General features: G+C 35.0%; 1 protein-coding gene across 3 annotated transcripts in view; it reads right to left on the bottom strand.

The window, feature by feature from the left end:
• Positions 1–25,510, bottom strand: part of LOC150102474 (serine/threonine-protein kinase Genghis Khan-like) — a 550,831-nt gene that overhangs the window by 79,192 nt on the left and 446,129 nt on the right. For all 3 annotated transcript variants that reach the window (XM_090399333.1, XM_090399335.1, XM_090399334.1), the window contains exons 35-38: positions 9,734–9,897; positions 9,402–9,567; positions 461–568; positions 274–354 (exon numbers count right to left, since the gene is read on the bottom strand). In XM_090399333.1, the coding sequence (XP_090255459.1) occupies positions 274–354; positions 461–568; positions 9,402–9,567; positions 9,734–9,897 (519 nt within the window). The remainder of the gene's footprint in view (positions 1–273; positions 355–460; positions 569–9,401; positions 9,568–9,733; positions 9,898–25,510) is intronic.

The following is a 25,510-nucleotide window of genomic DNA, read 5'->3' as shown; positions in this document are numbered from 1 at the left end:
CAACAGGAATTTCTTTTCTGTGTCTGCAAAAGATACCACAATCAAAATCTGAGCAATTTTCAGAATTCGATTTCACACTTTAACTAGGAAAAGCAAGTTTTTCCTCCTCTCTCCTTACTTATGGTGTTTGTCACATTGATGAACCACAGATCTAAATTATTTTGTGTTAAGAGAAATATTTTCATATTGGGTACAGCCACACTGTCAGGTTTATCCTAAAAACAAGCAGTGTATTTTAGATCTTTCTTTTAAGCAAAGCATAAGAATACTTACTGACAGCCACAGGTGTTGCAGGAAACATTAATTCCTTTGCTCTAGACTTCATACCTTGATCATCCACAAAAACTCCAAGATCTTAAATAAAACAAGTACAATAAAATGTTAATGCTATAAAATTTCTCTTATGATTCAAAGAAGCACTTTCAAACAAGTAACTGAATTAAAAAGAACAGGTACTTACTACTGAAGACTAACAAGTATTCATTATTTGGCAACTCAATTGCTATGAGAGGATCCATAGGTTGATGAACAAGGAAGGATAATGCACTACAATAAGGATTAATCAGACCTAAAAAATGCAATGTTGTATTATTAAATAAAATCTTTGTGATATTTTAAGAAATAACCATACATACTAAATATGGATTCATTTGAATAATAGCAAATTAAATGAATTAATTTTACTAACTTTTTCTAAAATTATTTCATTTTCTGGCTTTCTTTCATTTTAATTACTAAATGATGTATTCAATATAATATGCACAATATATTTTAACATTCCACTATGAGGAAATCCCTTCAGTATATCATCATGTAGATACTCCTAATAGCAGTCTGAAGAAATCTTAAAGCACTTTTCCAAGTATTTGAACAATTAATATATAAGGAGTGGCTGCAATATACTGGTTCCAAAAGAGGAAGGCCAACAAGGCACATATGTAGAAACAGGACTACATTCAAAATGCCAGCAGGAGCAGAACTCAGCAAGAGTAAATATGGATAGATGGTTGGGGTATCACATTGTAGAATTTTAGAGGTTCTCAACTTCACAAAAAAGATCACATGGAACATCATATGTATGTGAAGGTTAAAAGAAAATGTTATGGATGTTGAATCAAAAAGTAATTGATCTGTACACATTTAAAGAAAGAGGAGGGCTACGAGCAACTATACATGCTGACAAATCAAACAACATTTTCACAGAGGAGAATAGTGGATATGATGTGCATAATGTATGAATATGGATTTGGAGAAATCTACTTCTTCAGGATCAAGACTTTGTTCAGCAACAGCTCAAGCAATGTGATATATTGCTTGAGATATATTGTAGAAAAGCATTGTGAAAATGCTTTTCTACAGGTAACAACAAAATAAATCATGTAATTTATTACATGATTTATTTTGTTGTTTTTGCTATTTTGCTAGATTTCAACCATAATTATCAAAGCACTTGTCACAGAACACAAGACAATAATCAAGTGATTAGTGGAAGAGTTAAAAAATGTGACAGAAAAGAAGCGAGAACTAAAGTCGTAATAATTATTTTCTAACGTTTGATATATATATATATATATATATCAATCACACACATCGGTGGCATTGTGTGCCCATTTCAGTTGGGCTTGCTGCCGTGTGGCTTATGCAATCCGCACCACAAAATTCACGCCAATTTGACCATACGATTGCATTTCTACTGATGTATGAAAGTTTCAGGAGTGCATAGCACATCAGAGCTCATCTAATTGGTACAATGCAATTAATTGTAGGATAACTTTGAACATTTTATCAATTAATTGTAATCAAATCTGCATAGATTGGGGGACAGTGTTTGTTTTAAGATATATTAGAAAACAATAATAAAGAAGAATGCTCCATTTGGTTGGTATATTTGAATTACTCAAATATGTGAACCATTTATAAGCCATGTGAGAACGGGAAATGTAAAGAAAAGATTAAATGTGAGTAGAAATATTTTCATTAACGAATTATTAATAATTAACCTTTGTGATATGTGTGTCATATCACAAAGTCACTGGGTAGAACGAATAGTATGCGATCCTATAAAGGTGTAGACATTAATAAGTGAATTTATGATGGCATAATTAAAAAAAAAAACTTACGAGGAGAGGTAAGAGATTTGTTTGAAAAGCATAAATAACTAACCAATAATAGACAGACAACAATACATTTAGTAGCTCAGTAAAAAACTATAGGGAGATGCTAATCCAATGAACTAATAATATTGATGAGGTGATTCATTTAGGCATGGCAGGAATACATGTGGTTTGATGGAACAGAAAATCATCTTGTAAAATTTGTTGTGCACGTTATGTGTATTTCTCTGGTTTACGTATATTTTGCTTTGTTTTCTAAGAATTTTCTTTTGTTTACTGAGACTCAGTATACATTTCACGCAATAGAACCTCTGTAGCTCAGTCGATATAGACGAAGCCCTTTGGACGGAAAGACCTTGGTTCGATTCCTGTCAGTGATGTGAGGAACCTTGATTTGGTCTCTTTCGACTAAAGGTGAGTTAGCTGGTCTCAGGTAGAGGGTTTTTTCACCCAGAAACTCAGGTTTTTCGTCCCTCAGAACAAGTAAATCAGCCTGTGAACACACGCGAATTCACAGTCATAAAATACATACTTAATCCTTCATCAGGAAGGCTCAACCTGTCCTAAGGGACAGTTGAGGAACAGGGGTAAATCCCATACGAATAAACAAATTTACACAATAATAGGATACATAACATCCTATCATTATCGGAATTATCCACACCTTTGGGAATCCTACGTTCATTAATTTATTTATTTTTATTATTTGGTGTTCTAAACAGCAGCTCTTCTGTCTTATCAATAATAGATATCTTACACATGCTAATATTTTGTTGGAGATCAAAAACTTCTTATAATACACCGAAGCATTAATTTTCATTCAGGTAAAAATCAATTTTGCTATGTCTGTTGTTTCCGAAAACTAGAATAAAAATGTCCCTATATACAAAACTTTCCAACCTCAACCAATGCTATACTGCATAAGCAAGAAAAACAAGGTAGCTTTGTTTATCACTAAATACGGTAAACAAACATTTAATATCTATGTACTATATTTGGGAACAATTAATGTAATTAGAGACAACTTGAACGACACACTTAATGGAAAAATGCTCCGCTCCTGCAGATTCTGCTACATCCATGTAAATAGAACAGATTTATTTTAGCTGTAAACATAGAAGCTAGCTAAACACATTTGTCCTAACATCGGTCTGCTTTAAATTTTCAGTCACAGAAAATGTGTGTAACAGCTGTTAATAATATAGTCACTGGATGCAGAAATCACTTAATTTATGAAAAGCAAAATGAATATATATAAATAACTTTAAATCAGTTTGATTTGCATCTGAATTCCATATATCATCCAGACACTTAACAAATGCTAATATTTAGAAATAAAATTCTACCCAAACTTAACAAATGCTAATATTAGAAATAAAATTCTACCCAAAGAAGTGCAACTAACATGCCGTATAACATGCCACATCAGATACAGTGATAATGATATAATTTTGAACTTCGGAAGAAGTTCCTTGAAATACAGTTGATCATACTCATGGATCACATTTAAAAAGTCTATATAATTTCCTCGATTAGCTGAATCTTCAGACTCATCATGACCTCTCAAAGGAAGCTCTTGCTTAGCCAAATAGCATATAGCATCAATTAATCTTTTTAAAAATATCTCTATTTTTTTACCTGTTCATTATGATGGGTAACTTCAATTTTTCTTTGTCAATTGTTTTCTAAACATCTTAAGATTTAAAAATGACTGAACACGTGATTGGGAGTGCTCATGTTTTTGCACTACTGCTGTTTAATGATTAAGATCAGAATATCCATGCTTATTCCAAATGCCTTTCTCTCTGGAGAATAATAAACAAGGCCAACAAAAAACTACACTTCACATCCAGTTAACCATTCTACTGCATTGTATTGTGAAATAGAGAAGTGTCTCATGTACTCAGTTTTTGAATCTTTGTGCTTGCTCAGTAAATTTGGAAGAGGAGGACGAAGCCTACCTCCTTCAACTAGTCATAGAATCTGCAAAAGGTTGAGCAGAAAACAGGACATTCATTAGATCATCAACATTGTTTCCCATTGTAAATATGGGCTTAATAAGTTTATGGAAAATTATATATTAAAAACTTGCCTACCACATCAGTTCACACCTCATGCATGCAAAATAGATGAAACTCAGAAAACAAAAACAGCAGCTCATGACAAATGACAATGTTCAGATTTCTAGGTGCTATTGCCTCAGCGCTAACCCTGCTTTTCTTTCTGGGTGGAGTATAACAACTGGAACACTAAGAATTTGACAAACTGCACCATCTGTATGTCTAATCAAAGGACTCAAAGGTGTATGCATTTTGAACGCACACCCAGGCTATAGATGTGAACGTGATGCAACATTTACACATCAAAGAGCGTCTTCTTCATGAAGCAGTAGTATATTGTATTTAATTTTAGGAATCACGCAAAGCCAGGAAACAACTAGGGGAGTCTAACGGAATAAATGCAAGAATATAATATCAATATTCCATAAAATAGCACACCTGGAACATTTGCCCTTGATATATATATATATATATATATATATATATGTTTTCCTATGGTTGTTGGGCAAAAGGTGTTATCAGAATAAGACTTCCAAAATCTGGACAAATTAATAATGAAATCATTATTTGTTAAGATTAGGGAAGTGATTCACAATGATTGCTCCATAAATAGCTTTTCATGTTTGTAATGACTTCCATGCTGTTGTTTTCTTCTATTTAATATAGAGGGTGGACTGAAAAGTTCTCGGCCTCAACCATAAATGGCAACACTATCGACAAGTTTTTTTAAAATTTTAGTTGGAACATCTGTCATAAGCATACATATGAAATTGCTAGTCATTTTATCAAGTAGTTTGTTTTATACAGCTGTCTTAAGCAAAATGTTGTCTGTATCCATTGAAATCGATAAAATTGAGTATCGTGCTGTTATAAAATTCTTTGTAAAAGGTTTAACGCCAAAAGAAATTCATTCGAAGTTCATAAAAGTTTATGGGCACACTTCTCCTTCTCTTTTAATAAGAAATGTGCTGTCGAGCTTAAACGTGGCCGTACCAGCCTTGAATATGATCCACGTGAAGGACGTCCAAAAAAGTGTAACAACACTGGAAATCATTGATCAAGTGCATGATATGGAAATGGATGACTGGCAAGTCAAGGTGTATAAAATTGCCGAGAACATAGGCATTTCAAAAGAACGTGTAGGATATATTTTGCATGAAGAATTGCATATGAAAAAGCTTTGCGCAAGATGGGTGCCGTGCTTGCTCACAGCAAATCAAAAATGCACTCGCATGAAAATCTCTGAACAGTGCTTGGAGCATTATAACAAGAATAAAACTGATTTTGTGCATCGATTTATTACTATGGATGAGACTTCGATTCACCATTACACACCAGAATCCAAACAGAAGTCAAAGCACTGGACAGAAGCTGGTTGTTCAGCGCCAAAAAGACAAAGTCAGTTCCATCAGCAGGAAAGGTCAAGGCATCGGTGTTTTGCAATGCTAAAGGCATTTGGTTTATTAATTATCTTGAAAAGGGTAAAACAATAACCGGAGAATATTATTCCAATCTTTTAACCAGATTAGATGAAAAAATTTGTGAGAAAAGACCCTGTTTGCAGAAGAAAAAAATCACCTTTCATCAGGACAATGCACCTGTCCACAAGGTGTTTTGGCAATGGGAAAATTAAAGGATCTGCACTATGAGTTGTTGAAAATTCACCCTATTCCTCAGATTTGGCTCCCTCTGACTTCTATCTCTACCCAAAACTAAAACTCTTCCACACTGGTCAGCAAGGAAGAGTTTTAGTTTCAGTTTCTTTGAATCAAGAGGTGATTGCAGCTATAGAGGGGTATTTTGCAGATCTTACTGAAACCAATATACAGGGATGGGATAATGGTGCTGGAGCATTGCTGCAATAAATGTATTAGTCTTAAGGGAGATTATGTTGAGAAATAAAAATAATTTTGAAATTATAAATTCATCATCATCATCAAATTCCTGCCATGTACCCTCAAGGGATGTACAGGATATGATAGTACTACATGAAAAATTTACATCATTACTAACTTCCTATCTACAATTTTCCTCCAAATCAGTCTGTTACTTGTCAAGACTCCAAAATTATCAGATCTTATATTTCTATCGTCTAAGACACATTGTACCATATCAATCCACCTATATCTTGGTCTTCCTCTAGGTCGTTTTCCTGCCAACCTGGCAGAGAACACTTGCTTTGCTAATCTTTCCTCGCCCATTCTGTTTAAGTGACCATACCACCTGAGATTAGCTCTGCTAAGGCATTCCTGGATGCCGACAATGCCAAGTTCTTTCCTAATATCTTCATTTTTAATATGATACTGCCATTGATGCCATCTGTTCACGCCTCTAATCTTTCTCAGGACTCTCATATTTGCGGTCTCTAGTCAAGTGTTTTACTTCTAACCCAACTCTCAGATCCATAAGTTAAAATTGGCTTAAATACTGTCTTGTATACAGCTAATTTAGCGTTCTGGTCAATTTCTTTCTTATTCCATATGAATTTATTCAATTGACTTCCTACCATACCTGCTTTGTTGATTCTGATGTCTATTTCCCTATTTAATTTACCATCTTAACTAGAAATTGTGCCTAAGTAGCTGAAACGTTTTACTTGTTCCACAGGTTCTCCGTTCACAACGCACTTGACATTTTCAATGACTCTGCCTATTTTCATTGTCTTTGTCTTTTTATTGCTGACCTTCATACCATATCTATTACAACAGTTATTCAATTTAGTCAGGGAATCTTGCAGACTTGTAGCGGATTTATTTAGAAGTATAACATCGTCCACATAAAGCAAAGAGCTGACATTAACATCTCCAATTTTGATATCAGGTTTAACACCACTTTCCTTCATAATGTGATCCATATAGATAATGAATAAGAGAGGGGATAATGTACATCCTTGTCTCACTCCAGATTTACCATTAAACCATCTTCCTGTACTTCCTTCAATTCTAACTGCTGACTTACAACTCAAATACAGACTAAGTATTGCTTGATATAATATCCCATTGACACCATCATATAACTGTAGCGTATTGAATAGCTTCTCTCTTGGCACCTTGTCACATGCCTTTTCCAGGTCAACAAAACTCAAATACAGATCTTTGTTATACTCCCATGATTTCTTGACTATTTGTCGTAAAGTGAAAATCTGATCTGACAACCTCTATTTGGCCTGAATCCAGCTTGTTCTTCACCAAGCATTTCTTCCACAATTCTTCTCAAGTATACCGGATAAATCTTACCAGGAACATGCAGTAGGGAATACCTCTGTAATTCTCACATTCAGTTTTATTTCCCTTTTTATATATGGATACTATGAGAGCTCTACTCCAATCATCAGGAATTTGCCCCTCTGTCCAGGCCTTCTGAACTATGCAATGCAGCCACTGTAAGACTTTTATACCACCATACTTCAGCATTTCTGGTCGAATATCATCTACTCCTGCTGCCTTTCCACATTTCAGGCCTTTGATGACTTTTTCTACTTCAAGTATGGATATGTATCCCTGACTGCATGCCTGGTCAGTGTTTTTTATCACTGCTTGCTTCATTTAGCAATTTTTCAAAGTAATTACTCCATACTTCAAGGATATCTTTTTCTCTGATTTTTCATGTCACCTTTATCATCTCTAATTCCTTTTACAGCACTCTTTTCTCCATTTCTAAGCTTCTTCAACAATCTCAATATTTTGCTACCTTCTCGATATTTATTTTCTATGTTCTTGCTAAAGTCCGCTCATGACTTTTGTTTAGCTAGTTTTATAAAGTGTTTAGCTTTCTTACATTTGTCTCTGTATTCTCTAAGAGCACAAGTTGATTTATTTGCCAGGAACTTTTGATATGCTTTCTTCTTTTCCTTCACTGCCTCTTTAACTTCCTGTGTCCACCATGGAGTTCTGATTTTTCTATCCTTGCAGACAACCTCACCACATGCCTCTCTGGCTGAATCAATCAGGGTTTTCTTCAAGGCTTGCCACTGAATCTCCAAGGTTTGGTTCATGTTCTCAAACTCTTTCATTTTTTCTTTAATAATATTTGTGTATCTTAGTCTACAGTTCACATCTGAGAACTGCTCAACTTTTATTCTAAATTATAAAAATTATAAATTCGTTTTTTTTTTTTTTTTCATTGTTAGGCCAAGAACTTTTCAGACTACCCTCATATGATAGTATCATATGTATTTCTAAATCATCTTAAAAGTGATATTAACCATTCTCTTTGTCCACAGAAAGTCAAATTACAGCACAAGATTCTTTATAATGAACTACAGAAAAGATCTGGCTTAAGTCCCATACAAATTAAGCTATTTTAAGCCTTTGCTGAACACAATGGTTTGCTAGTGGCAGAATATTGACCATTATTCTCCACCATATGATCCCAGAGGATGGGTGAAATGACAATGCGGTGGCATACTATGGAGGGTTTTTGAACACAATTTGAATTAGGTAGATTACTGAAACTTTCTGCATTTCTCACTAACACTTTACCATTTATGAAGCATCTGTCACAACTGCATGTTGCCCTGTAATCAAGGCCCTTCATAAAACTAGTTGTGGACTTTTTTGGCATGGTGGGAAACTAGGGAACATCCTTTTACTCAACATGAGCTCATTCTACTTCGAATCCTCAAAGATAAAGGCATGCAATTTCACAGTGTAGAGGAGATAATGTAAATAGTAGGATAGCACCTTGCCACTATTAATGAGAATCAGGCTGTTGATAGTACCCCCCCCCCCCACCACACATACCAAGATAAGGTTTAGGAAAAGGTTTAATATTATTTTTAACTGAAATAAAACCCACATTGATATATACCACGCAAGTTGCCACCCATAAACTTGAAAAGAAAAACCAAGATGGTGAACAAAAGTAGATATAATTCTGAAAGACAGTCTGCTAGAGATTTGAAACAGGTACCTGACGTCAACAAGTACAGCTACAGCAACTTACCTAAAATATTGAAATCTTCAGATGACTTATTTGGTAACCTAGTGTCTCCTAAAGTTCCTAATGTCTGCCCAGAGGGTACTCACCTGTAAAATTTCATAGTTTACCAGTTTCCTTATGCAGTGACAGTGATAATATCGATTTTCTTTTATTTTGTGATCTGAAAATGTGGTCATGATAACATGCCATGAAAATATCTCTAATATGAAATAAGCATTGTATGTATTAAAATATTTGCAGTGTTTGCCATTATTTACAACTAAGTACAAGAAGAATGACATCTTACTGATATGGATATTTTTTTCCTGAAGTGAATAGAGGTAGAAAGAAGACTGAAGACCAACAAGAAGTTTATTTCCTGTTGCATCTAGGCACTGAGCTGAAGCATGTAAAGTTATATCACTATGGAACTGATGTCGTCCTTTGCTTCGGTTTACTTCATATACAAGTACCTGAAAGTTATAACCATACATTCTAAAACATTTATTTCGAAATGAATCTGTCTATATTTAATTTACTAGTTCATATAAAATTAATCACAAATAATTATCTACAAAATTTGATATTTATCATAAAATAATGACAATGCAGAAACACAAAATAAAAAAAGAAAATCACCTGTTTTTTGACAGCTACACAAAACAGGTAAGAATCTTGATTTCCCTGATTGATTACTGTTGTACAAAATGTTATACAGTTTTTTGTATCAGAAACTTTGGTCCACTCAACATCTTGTCCGTCTAGAGCACCAACAGGTATAAGCCTGAGATATCGCTGCTTGCCTATTGGTAAAGTACAAAAAAAAAAGGTTATAGAAATGAATCTGTTTGTTTATTTAAACATTAAAACTAAATATTAGTTCAATGACACCCCAGCAGATGCATGCATCAAATACGAGAATACACAACAGAAATTAAATACAGAGTTATGACCTAAATATTATCAAAGAAGCTTGGCAATTTCTAAAACTTAAATATCATACCACCATTGAGAAATGATAGTATTTTCTATTGCCTAGCATTTTTTATTTATTTTTGTAAATGGTGAATGAGTAAAAGTTGAATAGAAAGAAAATTTTATTTTAAATTCCACCATGAAAGGTTGGAAACCTATAGCACATTTAGTAGGCTAAGGATTAGATAATCTAGAAATACTATTCTAAGAATCAAAAATGAAATTTTGTTTCATGTAGCCTAAGTGGCTTGATCAAACAGCTTACAACAATATGAAAATGATCTACCACCTAAAGGCTTTTACAAACATCTGTGTCATAGTGGAATTCAAATCCATATCATATTAGTTAGACAAGAGAGATACTTTGCTCAACTACCAGGTCAGCTATTAATTAAAAATATTGTAGATACATTTTCAAGAAAATACATAGGGAAGTTGTTCCAAACAGTAGAAGTAGAAGGAATGAATGAAGTTTGTTCTGCAGGACTGAAGCTAAATTGTGAATGGACAAACTGTTTCCAGCATGATGCTTAAAAGATTAGAGGAAGCTAAGGAAAATACTTACGTAGAATCCATTGAACAATGACTGGAAATATCTATAGAAAATACATGTTGCATAAATGCTGAATGTTTTTAGGTTTGCCCACCCACAATAGGTTATTTACAAACCTATAGTACATTTTGTACAGTTGGTGGATAAGTTTTTTTTTTTCTCTTTTCTATTCATATCAATTATATATTTTTTGTACTTTTTAATTTATTTTTTTTATAAGTCCAGAAATCCTGCTCTAGAGACCAAATATAGAACATTTTCAAGTCACTTTAGGTCTTCAAATAAGTGGGGTCTCACAGTGGCTGATAAAATTCATCTTGTACTTAAAGAAAACATAAACACTAAGCCCAGGGCAGGAATTCAAATGTGCAGCCTGTTGGTTTGGCGAATGGGTACGCTAACAACTCAGCCAAGAAGGCTGGCACTGGAATGATTTACTGCGAGAATGATAGTCAACCAATATAAATGAGTTCTTTTACAAAGACAATAATGTTTAGGAAGTACTTAAAGGCAGTCCAGATGTGAACAGTATTTGCAGATAGAGAGATTTATGATTTTACAGTGTCTATAATTGTTCATAAATGCTATGACTATTACATAACATATGCAGCAGGTGGTCTGCTTCTCTTTTTCAAGAAGAAAATATCTCTCTCTCTGTACTGAAACATTCATAAAATAAATAGTGTTGTTCTGACATATTCCATCGTTGTGCTGAACATTTTAATAGACGATAGCATATCAGTCAGCCTGGTTGGTTGAGTGGTTAAGCGTATCCACTCCACTCTCCATCCAAAAGACTATGAGTTTGAATCCTGCCATGGGTATGGATTTTTGCGATTGTCTGTGAAAATACTAGTGGTGGTGGCAGTAGATGGTTATAATTGCATTGGAGACGGAGAGTTGTAGAGTAGGTGCCACCCTCGATAAGTCTTTGGACTCCGAGGTGTTACATAATAATAATACTATTGATATAAAGAGTTCATTTAAAAAAAAAAAAAAAATTTTAAAATCCAGTGTATGCTACTGTTATTGCACCAATAATCAAGGTAAATCCACACTACAAATTACAAGTTCAATGCTATAATCACAAAAGCAGATTTCTCTCTCATCCAGAGAAGACAAAACAAATCAGAGAAAAAAAAAAATTTCAAAAATTTCAATCTGATCTGAAACCTGGGATTTCAAAATGGAGTAACTTAAATGTTTAAAAAATTGAAGTGTTCTTTTCAAATTTCAATTAAGTAACCATGAAGGAAATGATCCCAAATCATTTAATTTCCAACAAAGTTACTTCTTTAAGTCTGCATATATCTTTATTACTTGATTGTGCTGTAACTTATATTCTGAGCAAGGTGAGTGAAGAGAAAGATATGGAAAGTCAATATATGTTGTCACAAAACTCATTAACAGGAATGCATTTGTTTCCATTCTGTCAGTAAAGAAAATAACGTATTTCATAATAATATATCATATGTATAACAGTGAACTTAAGTGTATTTATTTATTTATTTTTTTTTTAAATTCATGTATTATTTCCAAGCAGATGATGTTGAAATTCTATAGTATATTACTGCCATGTATGAGCAAGTGGTGGTTAAGGAGAAAGAGTGGGAAAACCATATTTCTTGAACAGCTGAAAGCTGTAATTCTTAAAGAGTGCAAGGAAGGTTTTTGCAAAGAACAGAGGTAGATAGAATGAAAGAGGAGAATAAGAAGCTGGATTTAATTAGGTTTGAAGTTGATTTGTGTACAGAGAGAGAGAGAGCAGATGCTCACAGCCAGTTCAGCAGAACAGTGTCCAGGAAAATACCTAGAGAAAATGCGTAAAGCAGGAATAGGATATCTATGAGAAAGTGACTTGGAGTCTCTCTCTCGCACACTTACACACACCCCATTCATTAACCAAACTGCCTTTTTTCAGTGTGACGTGATTAATAGATGCTCCCACTTTCTCAATAACATTAAGCATTTTAATAGAGATTCTTAGTATATCACCACAAATGTGGGAACAGAATTCTATGGTTGGTCAAATATGGGATTTATAAAGTTAGTAGTTGTACAGGTCAGAAAGAAGCAGTATTTTCAGTAGAAAAGGGGCCCCAAAATTTTTGTGGCTATGAATTGGTTTGTAAAAGAAAAAAGCTACAGATGGAAGTTGGTCCAAGAAGAGAAATCTGAGGTATTATCAAGATAAAGGGAAGAATCTTTCTTACAAGAAAATCAATTATGTTTTGTTAGTGTGAGCAAAAAGTGGGAATTCTGCAATTCAGCAGCAGTCACTTTGTCAACCTTATTTTTTAGTAGTGGTGTTATTGCTGCTGTTATTGAATTGTACAATAGAAAGAATTTAAACATTTAAACACTGACATCAGCCAAATAGCTGGTTCTAAATTGCAAATAACCTTTCGCTTTTTAAGAACTTAGTTCAGGTTTTTACATTAATTACTTTTTAGAACATTTTTTTTTAATTGAAATAGGTATTCATTTCAAAGAAGTTGGAAACTTCTTTGAAAAATAACATTTATTTTCCTGTGTTATTTTACATTATTTCTTCTCTCTCCTTTCACAAATACCTTCATTTCGAAATTGTCCACTTCTGATGAAATTTTTAGGGAATTTTATGAAACAAACAAATAATGGCTTGGGTGTCCATGTGATTAGATATTCTGCAAACTTTTGTTTTAAAAGCATGTGCAAAGGATTAAAACAAGAATATAATTTGTCTTTGTAACCGAGACTATAAATAATTTATTTTGTAACCAAGTTAAAACCTAAAAAGGTTTTTACTTGGTTATCCTTTACAAGTATCCATAAATGATTGATTGATATCATCCATCCCTTTAGGATGGGTAGAGTCCCCTAATGAGGGATTCACGACGAAATTAATGTGGCCGGTTCATCACTCCTTGTTGCATTCCCTGGGTAGTTTCCATGACTGTAATCTGTGTGTGTTCACTGGGCCAGTTTGCCTGCTTGCGGGATGAAAAACCTTAGATAAACTGGTGGAAAAAACCTGGCTGTCCACACCCAAGACCAACTAACTTGGTTATGGCTGAGGAAGATCCTTAAGCTCCTCACGTCGATGGGAATCGAACCTAGGACACTCCCTCCCTAGGCATATGGTTGCAAAGTGCAAAGCTACTAGGCTACCCGCACAGACTATCTATAATCCAGAATACTTAAATAATATGGTGATACACTATTTTGCTACTTGTATATGGAAAATATGATTTCTGTATTGATTTAATTCACAGCATCTTCACAGTCTTATAAACAATATGGAGAACCAACAGGGCTTCTGAATAATGTGCATTCCTCACCTTCTCATGATGCACCTTGTTAGTTGAATAAAATGAAGAAATCGGGATCAACAAATTCTGAAGAGCATGTTATATCATTCCCAATAGAAGTAACGTATTTGGAAAATTAAGGGTGAGAAACACTGGTGTTCTAGGATCTCAGCAAGATAATCTAAAACTAATTCTATTAATTATCTTTCTTTTTCATGATCAAGCTGTACTTTCCAAGTACCAAATAAAAAATATTTAATGTGCTTTGAACAGATTACCATCAAAATTTATAGGTTCTCAAACATGGAAATAGATAATCATACTATAGCAATTGGGACCAAAGTCAAGCTTAAATTTGAAAAACATCTGTGAGATACTACCTACCACAGCATTTCATCTCTCAGCAATCAATTTATAAGGAAGAGGGGAAAAGAAGTGTTATGCTATGAGATTGTTTCTCCTTTTTTCAGACTCAACCTGAAGTAAGGGCTAAGAAAAATAGTGGAAGAGAAACTTGGGGAAGAACATACCAAACAGGGGCTATCAAAGCTACATAAAGTTTACTCTAAGACACACACAGTTAGGGAGATATATAATGATATATTTCCTACTATACATACAAGGGTGGTGTGAAAAGTTCTCAGCCTCGACCATAGATGGCTACACTATCGGCAAGATTTATTTTTTTCTAAGTTGGTATATCTGTCATAAGCATCCATGTGAAATTGCAAGTCATTCTATCAAGTAGTTTGTTTTATACAGCTGTCTGAAGCAAAAGTGTTATCTGTATCCCTTGAAATGGATAAAATTGAGTATCGTGTGGTTATAAAATTCTTTGTAAAAGGTTTAACGCCAAAAGAAGTTCGTTTGAAGTTCATAAAAGTTTACGGGCACTCTTCTCTTTTGCTTTTGATAATTAAGAAATGGGCAGCCAAGTTTAAACGTGCCCGTACCAGCCTTGAAGATGATCCACGTAAAGGATGCCCAAAAAGTGTAACAACACCAGAAATCATTGATCAAGTAAACGATATATTATTGGATGACCAGCGAGTCAAAGTGTGTGAAGCTGCTGAGACTATAGGCATTTCAAAAGAATGCGTAGGATATATTTTGCATGAAGAATTGCAAATGAAAAAGTTTTGCGCAAGATGGGTGCCGCGCTTGCTCACAGAAGATCAAAAATGCACTTGAATGAAAATCTCTGAACAGTGCTTGGAGCATATTAACAAGAATAAAACTGATTTTGTGTGTCAATTTATTACTATGGATGAGACTTGGATTCACCATTACACATCAGAATCCAAACAGCAGTCAAAACAGTGGACAGAAGGCGGTTGTTCAGTTCCAAAAAGACAAAGTCGGTTTCATCAGCAGGAATGGTCATGGCATCGTTGTTTTGGGATGCAAAAAGCATTTTGTTTATTAATTATGTTGAAAAGAGCAAAACAATAACCAGAAAATATTATTCTGATCTTTTAACCAGACTAGATGAAAAAATTCATGAGAAAAGACCCTGTTTGCAAAAGAAAAAATCATCTTTCATCAGGACAATGCACCTGCCCACAAAGGTGTTTTGGCAATTGGAAAATTAAGGGATCTGCACTATGAATTGTTGGAACATTCACCCTATTCCTCAGATTTGGCTCCCTCTGACTTCTATCTCTTCCCAAAACTAAAACTCTTCCTCGCTTGTGAGCGTTTTTCTTCGAATCAAGAGGTGATTGCAGCAGAGGGGTATTTTACAGATCTTACTGAGAACCACTACAGGGGTGGGATAATGGCACTGGAGCATCGCTGGAATAAATGTATTAGTCTTAAGGGAGATTATGTTTAAAAATAAAAATAATTTTGAAATTATAAACCCATTTTTTCATTGCTAGGCCAAGAACTTTTCAGACCACCCTCATTGAAATATAAGATTTTATATTTAAATTGTATAGTTCTGGAAAAGCCTATGACATAGATGGCGAACATATGGCATGCGTGCCAGAGGTGGCACGTCTGAGAATTTTGCTGGCACGTCAACGATTTACAAGTGATATCCTTTTATACGCTTATAAATTATTCAGCCTTTTTTTTTTTTTTAATTGTTACAATACGTATGCGTGCCATAGGTTCGCCATGACATGGCCAACCTATGGCACGCCCAAGCATTTTGCTGGCATGACAACGATTTACGGGTGATATCCTTTAATAAGCTTATAAATTATTCAGCCTTTTTTTTTTATTTTAATTGTTACAATATGTACGTGTGCCATAGGTGGCATGTCCAAGAATTTTGCTGGCAGGTCAATGATTTACAGGTGATATCCTTTTATATGCTCAAATTATTCAGCTTTTTTTTTTTTTTAATTGTTACAATATGTACAAGTTAAATTTTGTTTTACACAAGAGAGCAGTTGTGAAGACGTGCATATGATTGGTTTGGTATTAACAAAAGATCGCACGACCCAAAGACAAATGCAACCGACTATTGTTGTGTTGAGATACTAATTCTCTTCAACCGAATTCCATGACATCTGAAACTGTCATAACAACATTCACTATATATATTTCTTAGTTTTAACACATTCATGAAGGAGTGTCGTTTGTCCTTCCGACGGAACTTCTCATTACCAGCGGGCTCAACTCACATAAAGTTTCAACCCTTGGTTGAATTTCATTGCAGTTTATTTGAGCTGGCAGACGAACTCACACACGCATTATATGGCATGTTTCAATCTGTGGTAGAATTTTATTTGAAGTTAGCCTTTGTGATATGTCATAATGACATTGATAATTTCAAATGCAATAAAACAAACACTTATTTCATGTAATTGAAAAATTGGACAATAGTTTTTAGTTAGATACTGTGTTTCTGATGCAATAGGTGGTTTTGCTTGAGTCTATACAGCATAGTTTCTGCGAGAGGGGGACATGTGATTATTAGTTAGTGCCATTTTTATTCCAGCTGTCTGTAATTGCACTGTTTGTTGAGAAATATATTACACAGACTGCAAAAGGCTCTATACCTTATTCAGGGATACAATAAACTACTTGTTTTTCTTGCATCTGCAGTATAATGGCTGTTGGGGAGGCTGTTGTTAAGAGCCGGGAGCAAGTTATCGCCTTGACGTGAACATGTTCAAACATTAAATTATATATTTAGTTTAATCCTTTATCCAAGTGTAAGCTAGCAAAGTTTGTGCCTGAAGTATCTTCAGGACTGGGGCAACTCGTGGCAAAGGTAGACTGACTTCACATCATTTGCCTTAGTAACCCATAATGCAAAGCATATCTCCTTGGGGACATGTATAATGCTATTCATTATCAGAAGGTCACTACCCAGACTGGTTTCGACCTTTATTGAGGTCTCTTCAGTGGGAGCCAGACCCAGAGGTGATACCAAAGTTGAATAATGCAGAAGTCATATTTTCCTATACCAGTTGCCAAAAGGTGTCACACTTCCAACATCTTTCTCTAATCCAGAGTAAATTAATAATAAGGTGTGAAAATATGACTTCTGCATTACTTCAACCTTGGTATCACCTCTGTGTCTGGCTCCCACTGAAGAGACCTCAATAAAGGTTGAAACCGGTCTGGGTAGTGACCCTTCCCATACTGCACAGCATTATACATATCCACAAGGAGATGGGCTTTGCATTATGGGATGCTAAGGGAAGTGATGTGGTCAGTCCACCTTTGCCACAAGTTGCCCCAGTCCTGAAGATACTTCAGGTGCAAACTTTGTTCACTAGATAAAGGATTAAACTAAATATATAATTTATAGCCTAACCAAGTGAAAAAAGTTCCAATGTTCAAACATTTTCCATGTGCGAGATATATGCAAAACGTTTTAATGTATTTTTTCACAAAGCAAAATTGGGGGTGCGAGTTATACTTGAGGACAAGTTATATTCGATTAAATACGGTAAGTGTTTCGCTGACATGTTGACATCCTTCTGCTGCTTCCCCTCTCAGCTGACTTCTATAGTGAGTTACAATGCATAAATATTTTTCTCACTACCGTTTTTATCTTTTTTTTCAAACCAACATCATTAAAATCAATTTAATAATACAATAATCAATTTTAGACTGAATAATATTATAAATAATTATTTATAAAATATTATAAATAAATATATATATTATAAATTTATAAATAAATAAATTAATTAAGTTAGATTTTTTCCCCTATTAAAAACTGCCTGGCATGTCAGCAACTCGATTCGTAAATTTATGGCAGTCGCACATAAAAAGGTTTGCCACCACTGGCCTATGATAAGGCATCAAGAGAAAAGCCGTTTACCACATTAAATATATGAAGTAAATGAGACATATTGAGCAGTATACAAGAATGGCAATTTTATGTAAAATCTATGTAGGTGTTTTTAAGATAACATGGATGGTTCTACTATTCATCAGCTATTATGAGGTTTAATACACAACACCAAAGAAAGAAAATAAATGACATTTACTTATTCAGCAGCCAATATCTCACTGGTTTTATATTCAGTATCTTCAGAGCACAAATATTTTGTCACACTATTCAAACATTAACAATCAGTTATTAGTAAGAACAGCTCTTAAAAACAGTAACAGATAACACAAAAACTAAAATTGATCTTAAAATGACCTTTTCCTAGATTGTTAAATTAAACACCACCGTACTTGCTAAAAACTTTGCAGAATGTTTCACAGCTACTGATGATTTCAAAAACAGTAACCGATTTGTAACAACTTCTGTGTAGTAGTTTGGTTATCTTCCGTCTAACCCTGTCAAAAGTATTGTCCATCCATCCTGACCAGCCATAAAGATGGTGGCAGATGCATTTCATGTTCTCTGAGGTGGATATCAACAGATCAGATCTTCCTTGTCTGTCCATAGTAAGAAGCCAGTACATAAATACAGGGTACTTCAAACACTCCAGGATAATATAAAGGATACAGTAAAAAGTAAGGTAGTTCAATGACAAGGGCAGCATCACTGGAACAGACAGTCCTGGCTCTGCGTGCTAGTGTTTTTAGAATACTATATTGTTTGGCTGAATAATTATGTAATTGTCGGTTTTCTATTAAAAAAAAATGAACAATTTGAAAGTTATGCAAATGGCATATATCTAGGAAGGATAGACAATTGTTTGATTATTTATCTATTGTGGAGGAAATGTTTGGATCTTGGATATTTAAATGCATCATAAAGGTATTTAATGTGTCTAGTCCATCAGTTAAAAATACATCATTACATGGTGCAGCTAGACCAGTAATATGAGTGTAGTTGTATTGAGTGTTTGGTTCTCGAAGTGTTTTATGGAGAAATAAATTAACTAAAGGGAAAAGAAATAAAGTCTGGGTAGTCTCATTATGCCCAGAAAGATGGTATCAGGGTGAGGTAGCAGGCTCTGCGATATTGTCAATCAGTGACTGCTATAAAGAAACTCAACGCAGATGAATATTGCTATTTGGAATGTAAGAGGATTGAATAAATGTGGGAAATTGGCTAATGTGATGAGAGAGAGAGATGGAAAGATTAAATATTAGTATGCTAAGGAATAAGTGAAACCTTTTGGAAAGATCATTATATTTTGAGTCGAAACTTCCAAATGGCAAGATATATATAAAGTATATACGTCAGGTGGTGAAATATCAAGGAGAGGTGTAGCATTCATTGTAGAGAAGAAAACTAATAAAAACATTATCCATGTCATCAAAAATCAGATAGAGTAATAGCAATTCTAGTGAAGTCTAAACCTAGAGAAATGTTGATCATTTAAATATATGCTCCTACAGAACAGAATGAGGAAGCAGAAATAGATAACATGTATGTTGAAATAGAATTATGTATAAAGGAAGCTGGAGGCAAGAAAGATTGAGTTATTTGTGATGGGTGACTGGAATGCAAAAGTTGGATCAGAGAGAACACCTGCAAGAGAAAAACCAATAGCAAGATACACATGGGAAAGTCTGGATGGAAGATACAAAAATAAATTGGACTATATTGTAGTCAGTAAACGTTACTTCAACGGAATATGGAACTCAAAGGTGATGAAAATGCTCTGTGGATCTGATCATAGACTGGTCTTAAAGAAGATGAATATTCACCTGAAAACAATAAAAATTAAAAGAAGAAAACAACCCCTAAAATGGGATCTGCAGGTGGTACAAAATCCAATAGTAAAATCAAAATTTAATGAAAATGTTTCAGAACTGCTGTTTGCATAGTTGCAAAACGAAAATGAACCCTCTCAGTGGAATAGACTACAAGCAGCTATCTTCTTCTTCTTCTGCAGCTTCTCCCACTTAAGTGGGGTCACTGTTTGTTATGAGTCTCCTCCACACCTTCCTGTCTTGGGCTGTCACCACATCCAAGTTCTTCATCTTCAAGTCCTCTTCTACCAGCTCCCTCCATCTCTTCTTTGGCCGCCCACGCTTCCGCCTTCCTTGCACATCCATCTGCATGACCCTTCTTCCCACATATTCGTCCTCCCTCCTCATCACATGACCAAACCATCTCAACCTTGCCTCCTGTATTTTCGCTCCTAAGTTCGTAACTTTCACTGTTCCCCTGACATAGTCATTTCTCAGATGATCCTTTCTGGTCACACCGCACATCCACCTAAGCATTCTCATCTCTTCTACTTCCATCCTGCTGATGTTATTTTTCCTCAGGGCCACAGTTTCTACAGCATATGTCATAGCTGGCCTCACTACTGTCCTATAAATTTTGCCTTTCAGATTGATCGGCACCCTCTTATCACATAACACTCCAGCCATCTCCCTCCAGTTCCTCCAACCTGCTTGTATCCTGCATCCCACTTCCTTCTCACCTCCTCCATCTTCTTCCACTGTCGAACCTAAGTATCTAAAGTCTCTCACCTTCCTGATGACATTTCCTTCCAGCTCCAGGTCTGTCTCCTGGCCACCACCCACTGTGCAACACATATACTCTGTCTTACTTCTGCTCAGTCTCATACCTCTCTCTTCCAGTACTTTTCTCCATCTTTCCAGTTTAGTTTCCGCTTCTTCTCTTGTATCTACACACAGCAAGATGTCATCTGCATACAACATTGTCCAAGGTGCATCTTCTCTCACCTCCTCTGTTACCACCTCCATCACAATATTAAACAGAAACGGACTTAATGCTGACCCTTGATGCAAGCCAACTGTTACTTGAAAACTTTCTGTCTGTCCCAAACAGATCCGAACACTTATCTTCACATTTCTGTACATTTCCTGCACCAACCTGACATATTTCTCCGGCACCTTCTTCTCCCTCAGACACCTCCAGACTTCTTGCCTTGGCACTCTATCGTATGCTTTCTCCAGATCAATAAATACCAGATGTAGCTCCCTTTGTTTCTCTCGATATTTTTCCATCATCTGTCGTAACCCAAAGATAGAATCTGTTGTTGATCTACCAGGCATGAAGCCAAATTGTTCCTTTGCAATCTCCACCTCCTCCCTCAATCTACCATCAAGAACCCTTTCTAGGATCTTCATTGTGTGGGACATCAACTTTATTCCTCTGTAATTTTTACAGTCTTGTGCATCCCCTTTACCCTTGTAGATGGGAACAAGAGTACTCTCCCTCCATTCCTCGGGTATATTTTCCTGTTGGCAAACTTTCATGAACAGGTTCCACAGCAGGTCAATTCCCTCTTCCCCCAGTGCCTTCCATGCCTCCACTGGAATTCTGTCGGGGCCCACCGCTTTTCCATTCCTCATCCTCTTCATGGCCTCCATCACTTCCATTCTACTGATGTTCTGCACCATCCCCTCAGAAGGCTGCCCATCTCCTCTGTGAGTCCTTGCATTTTCTTCATTCAGAAGTCCCTCAAAGTATATTTTCCATCTGTTTCTTATGTCCACATCCCTCCATAATACTCTTCCTTCAGCATCTTTGATCTGCCTCACATACAAGCAGCTATCATAAAGTAAAAAAAAGTCATAATTTAAATTCTGAATATTTTTACAAATTGTTTATGTTAGTATGTTTATTAGTTTTGGTTTCATAACACGCATTGTCGGCACTTGCGATGTGCCCATTATTGATGCTATTTTGTCAAAATGAAATGTAAAGCAGTTAAAAAAATTCATGAACTTACTGGATTTGAATAGTTGTGTTACTTTCAAAAATTTTATTGTACTTTAAAATTATTAAGTGCTGTGTTTATGAAGACATTCTCTTGTCGCTAACAGAGACAATGTGTTAGCCATTATACATAACTTCTTGCTTGCCACTTTCACTGAGTGCGCATGCTCGCCGAGAAGTTTGATGGGCGATTGACAGCTGACAGTATCATGGCAACGGAGAAAACAAGAGCACGTTCAGGAAAAAAGAGAACGCAGGCCAGCAAATAGTTGGGTTCTGAAGAAAAAATTAAGTTTTCTTTTATGTGACAGTCAGAGGAAAATTAATAGTAGATTCCGAAAAGGGAATCGTAGAACTGTGAGTTTTTAAAGTGGAAGAGTTAAGACTGTCAATAAGTAATAGGTAATTAAAAGAAGATATTGCTATTGACGTTCTAAAGGAATGTTTGAGGAAACGATGATTGGAAAATTTCATCTGGCTTAAGGACACCGAATCTAAGTGTTACTTCTACTAGAAAAGGAGACAGAATTTAGCAACTTAGATGAAGCAGAAGAAACCTTTTGCTGGTACAAAAATTAGCAAAATTGAATTGCATGAAGTGAGAGTATTTATACTTCAGTGAATTCAGAATATCTACACTTCAGAGTCAGGAGGAATAATGTGTACTACGTGAGGGTGATGAGAAAGGATCCTATGAAGAGAATCTTATATCTTCGGAAAAGGGCCTCAACAGAGAAACTGGTTATGAACATTTTGTTATTGTGTAAAACAAAGTGTTTAGTCTAGTGGATGTGATGAAGTATATGTTAAACAAATCAGTAATAGGATGAGTTAGAAAATGGGTGATCTTTTAAGTATAAGTTTAATTTAAAAGGCCTTGGATCCAAATAATTTTGTAGTTAGTTATGTAATTTTGTTTGTAATTTTATATATATTGTTTTTGTTTTATTAAATGTCTAATTTTTGTATTTGGTCTTAAGTGATTTTTTTTTTTTTTGGATTCTGAAAGAAACAGTAAAAAGTTCATTGCACTAATCAGAGTGAAAACCCTTGTGCATATATACAGGGTGTTCGGGATAAATTTGACATATTTATAATTAATTATATTTTTCCGTAAGTTACATGTATTAACACACACTTCTCTTCATTTAAAAGTTTGGACCCTTCTTCATTCATATACAAGATGTCAGAAAGGATGGATAGCTGGAACCCACCTGAATCATGGAAGAGAATAACTTGTATCATGATGATTCGTGCCCGCCATCAAAATAAGGATATTACGACTGCTGCCCAATGCTCCCTGAATACAGTAAAAACAATCAGGCATGAACTAGAGACTTGCAATGGTGACTACGAGGATGTAGCAAGAAGAAAGATCCCTAGCAGACGATCTGATTGCGTTCGTACAGCAGAATTCCTCGCAAATCTGCAGGAACAGGTGTTGAAGAACCCTGGCATTGGAATTCGGGCTTTGTTCGTGGAGTTGCTAACTGTAGTCAAGCCCTGGATAACAAGGGTAGCCAATGGTAGGCCGTATGTATGGCAGCAGGATTCGGCCCCTTGCCACACCTCTGGGAAAAGTCAAAAATGGTTGTCTGAAAATTTCTACGACTTCACCAGTCCAAATGTTTGGCCTCCAAACTCCCCAGACCTTAACCCCATGGATTATTTTGTATGGGGCGCAGTTGAAAAAGACACCAATCGCACTTCCAGTAATACAAAAGCCCAGTTAATGGATAAAATTAAACCAGTTTTTGCGGCCCTTCCCAGGGAGACTGTAGCATCAGCTTGTTCGAGGTTCCGAAGCAGAATTGAAGCTGTGATCGATGCTAATGGTGGTTATTTTGAGTAAATCTTGTTGATAGTATTGTAATTAACTCTGCCTGTAATGTTTTTTTGTCAATTCATTAAATTTAATAGATACAAAGAAGATTTTCTTTTTCCTTACGAAACTGTCAAATTTATCCCGAACACCCTGTAAATACACTCAGAAACAGAAATAATTGTTATAGAGAAAATCTCATAAAAATGAGGATTGATAATTATCTAAACAATAACATCTGCTAAAAACCACATCAGCAAACAAGAAGAAAGAAAGAAACCATGGATAACATAAGAAGTAATTAACCTTATCGATGAAAGAAGAACATGGAAAAGAGAAGCAAAAGAAGAAGATTAAGATATAAAACATTGGATAAAAGAATCAAACAGTTATGCAGGAGATTGAAAGAAAACTTGATAAATAAGCAGTGCACTAGATAGAAGAATTACAAAATAGGAACAAACCAGAGAGGCATTCCTGAAAGTCAAAGAACTTAATCGAAAAGCAAACGTACGCAGCCTAATAACATCAAGGACAAAGATGGAAACATAATCATTGATAAGGAAAAGACAAATGGAAGATGGCTGGAGTACTTATCAGATCTCTATGATGATGATGATGATAATGGTAACATGATAGATGATTCACGACACCTTAAGTTAAACGTAGCAACAGATACCACTCTACCGACAAGGAAGGAGATAGAACGCATAATTAAGAATCTTCCTAATAATAAATTCCCTGGGTGCCATAATATCCCAGCTGAGTTGCTGAAAGCTTTGACTGGCAATAATAACAACTATTTAGTGGAATCCATTCAGGACATCTATAAAATAACAGAATTACCTGACGTTTTTACAACATATATCTGCATACCAATTCCAAAGAAAAATAATGCACAAAATTGCAAGAATTACAGAACTGTGAGCCTAATATCCCATGCATCTAAAATTATTTTAACCATTGTTAACAAAAAAACTGAAAGAGCCTTATTCAATCGGTGAATTGAGTGAACAACAGAAATGCTTCAGAAGAGGAATGGGAACCATTAATGCTATCCTGGAACTAAAAATACTAATAGAAAGATCACTTGAAAGAAATAGAAACATTTACATATACTTCATAGACTTTCAGAAGGCCTTTGACCTGGTAAAACATAATAAAATATTCAATATATTAGATAAATTAGACATAGAAGATTATAAAAATGATTTACACCAAACAGAAAATGCAGCTTTTAACTCTGAGGCTTCTGTAATGAAAATGAAAAGAGGAGTTAGACAAGGTTGTATCCTTTCACCAAACAATCAATTAGTATCTATAGTGAGACAGTGATGAAAAAGATTGAAAAACAAAAAAAATAGGAATTAGTATCAATAGTATAGAATACAATAATCTTAGATATGCTGATGATACTATTCTAATAGCAGAAAACAGAAACAAAATATGATATATTATATTGGACCATGGTTTAGATAAAACATATGTACATAATCGTCGACAAGTTTCGCCACCTGGGGGTAAGGTTACACTAACATTAAATGCTAACAAAATAATGCAGTAACGACTTAAAAAACAGTTAAACAAATTGAAGAGCATGCGTGACATCAAAAGCATAACGTGTGGAGAGTCATTGTTATTAAACCGCGTTTTATAATTTTTTGCATAATTGAGTTCTGCTAAACATAATGAATTAAGTTTTTCC

This window comes from Typopeltis vanoorti, chromosome 10, assembly GCF_054136105.1.
Source record: "Typopeltis vanoorti isolate ZY-2024b chromosome 10, IOZ_Tvanoo_1.0, whole genome shotgun sequence".
NCBI lineage: Eukaryota > Metazoa > Arthropoda > Arachnida > Uropygi > Thelyphonidae > Typopeltis > Typopeltis vanoorti.
Note: the sequence above shows the minus strand (reverse complement) of the source record. Positions and strands in the feature narration are given on the sequence as shown.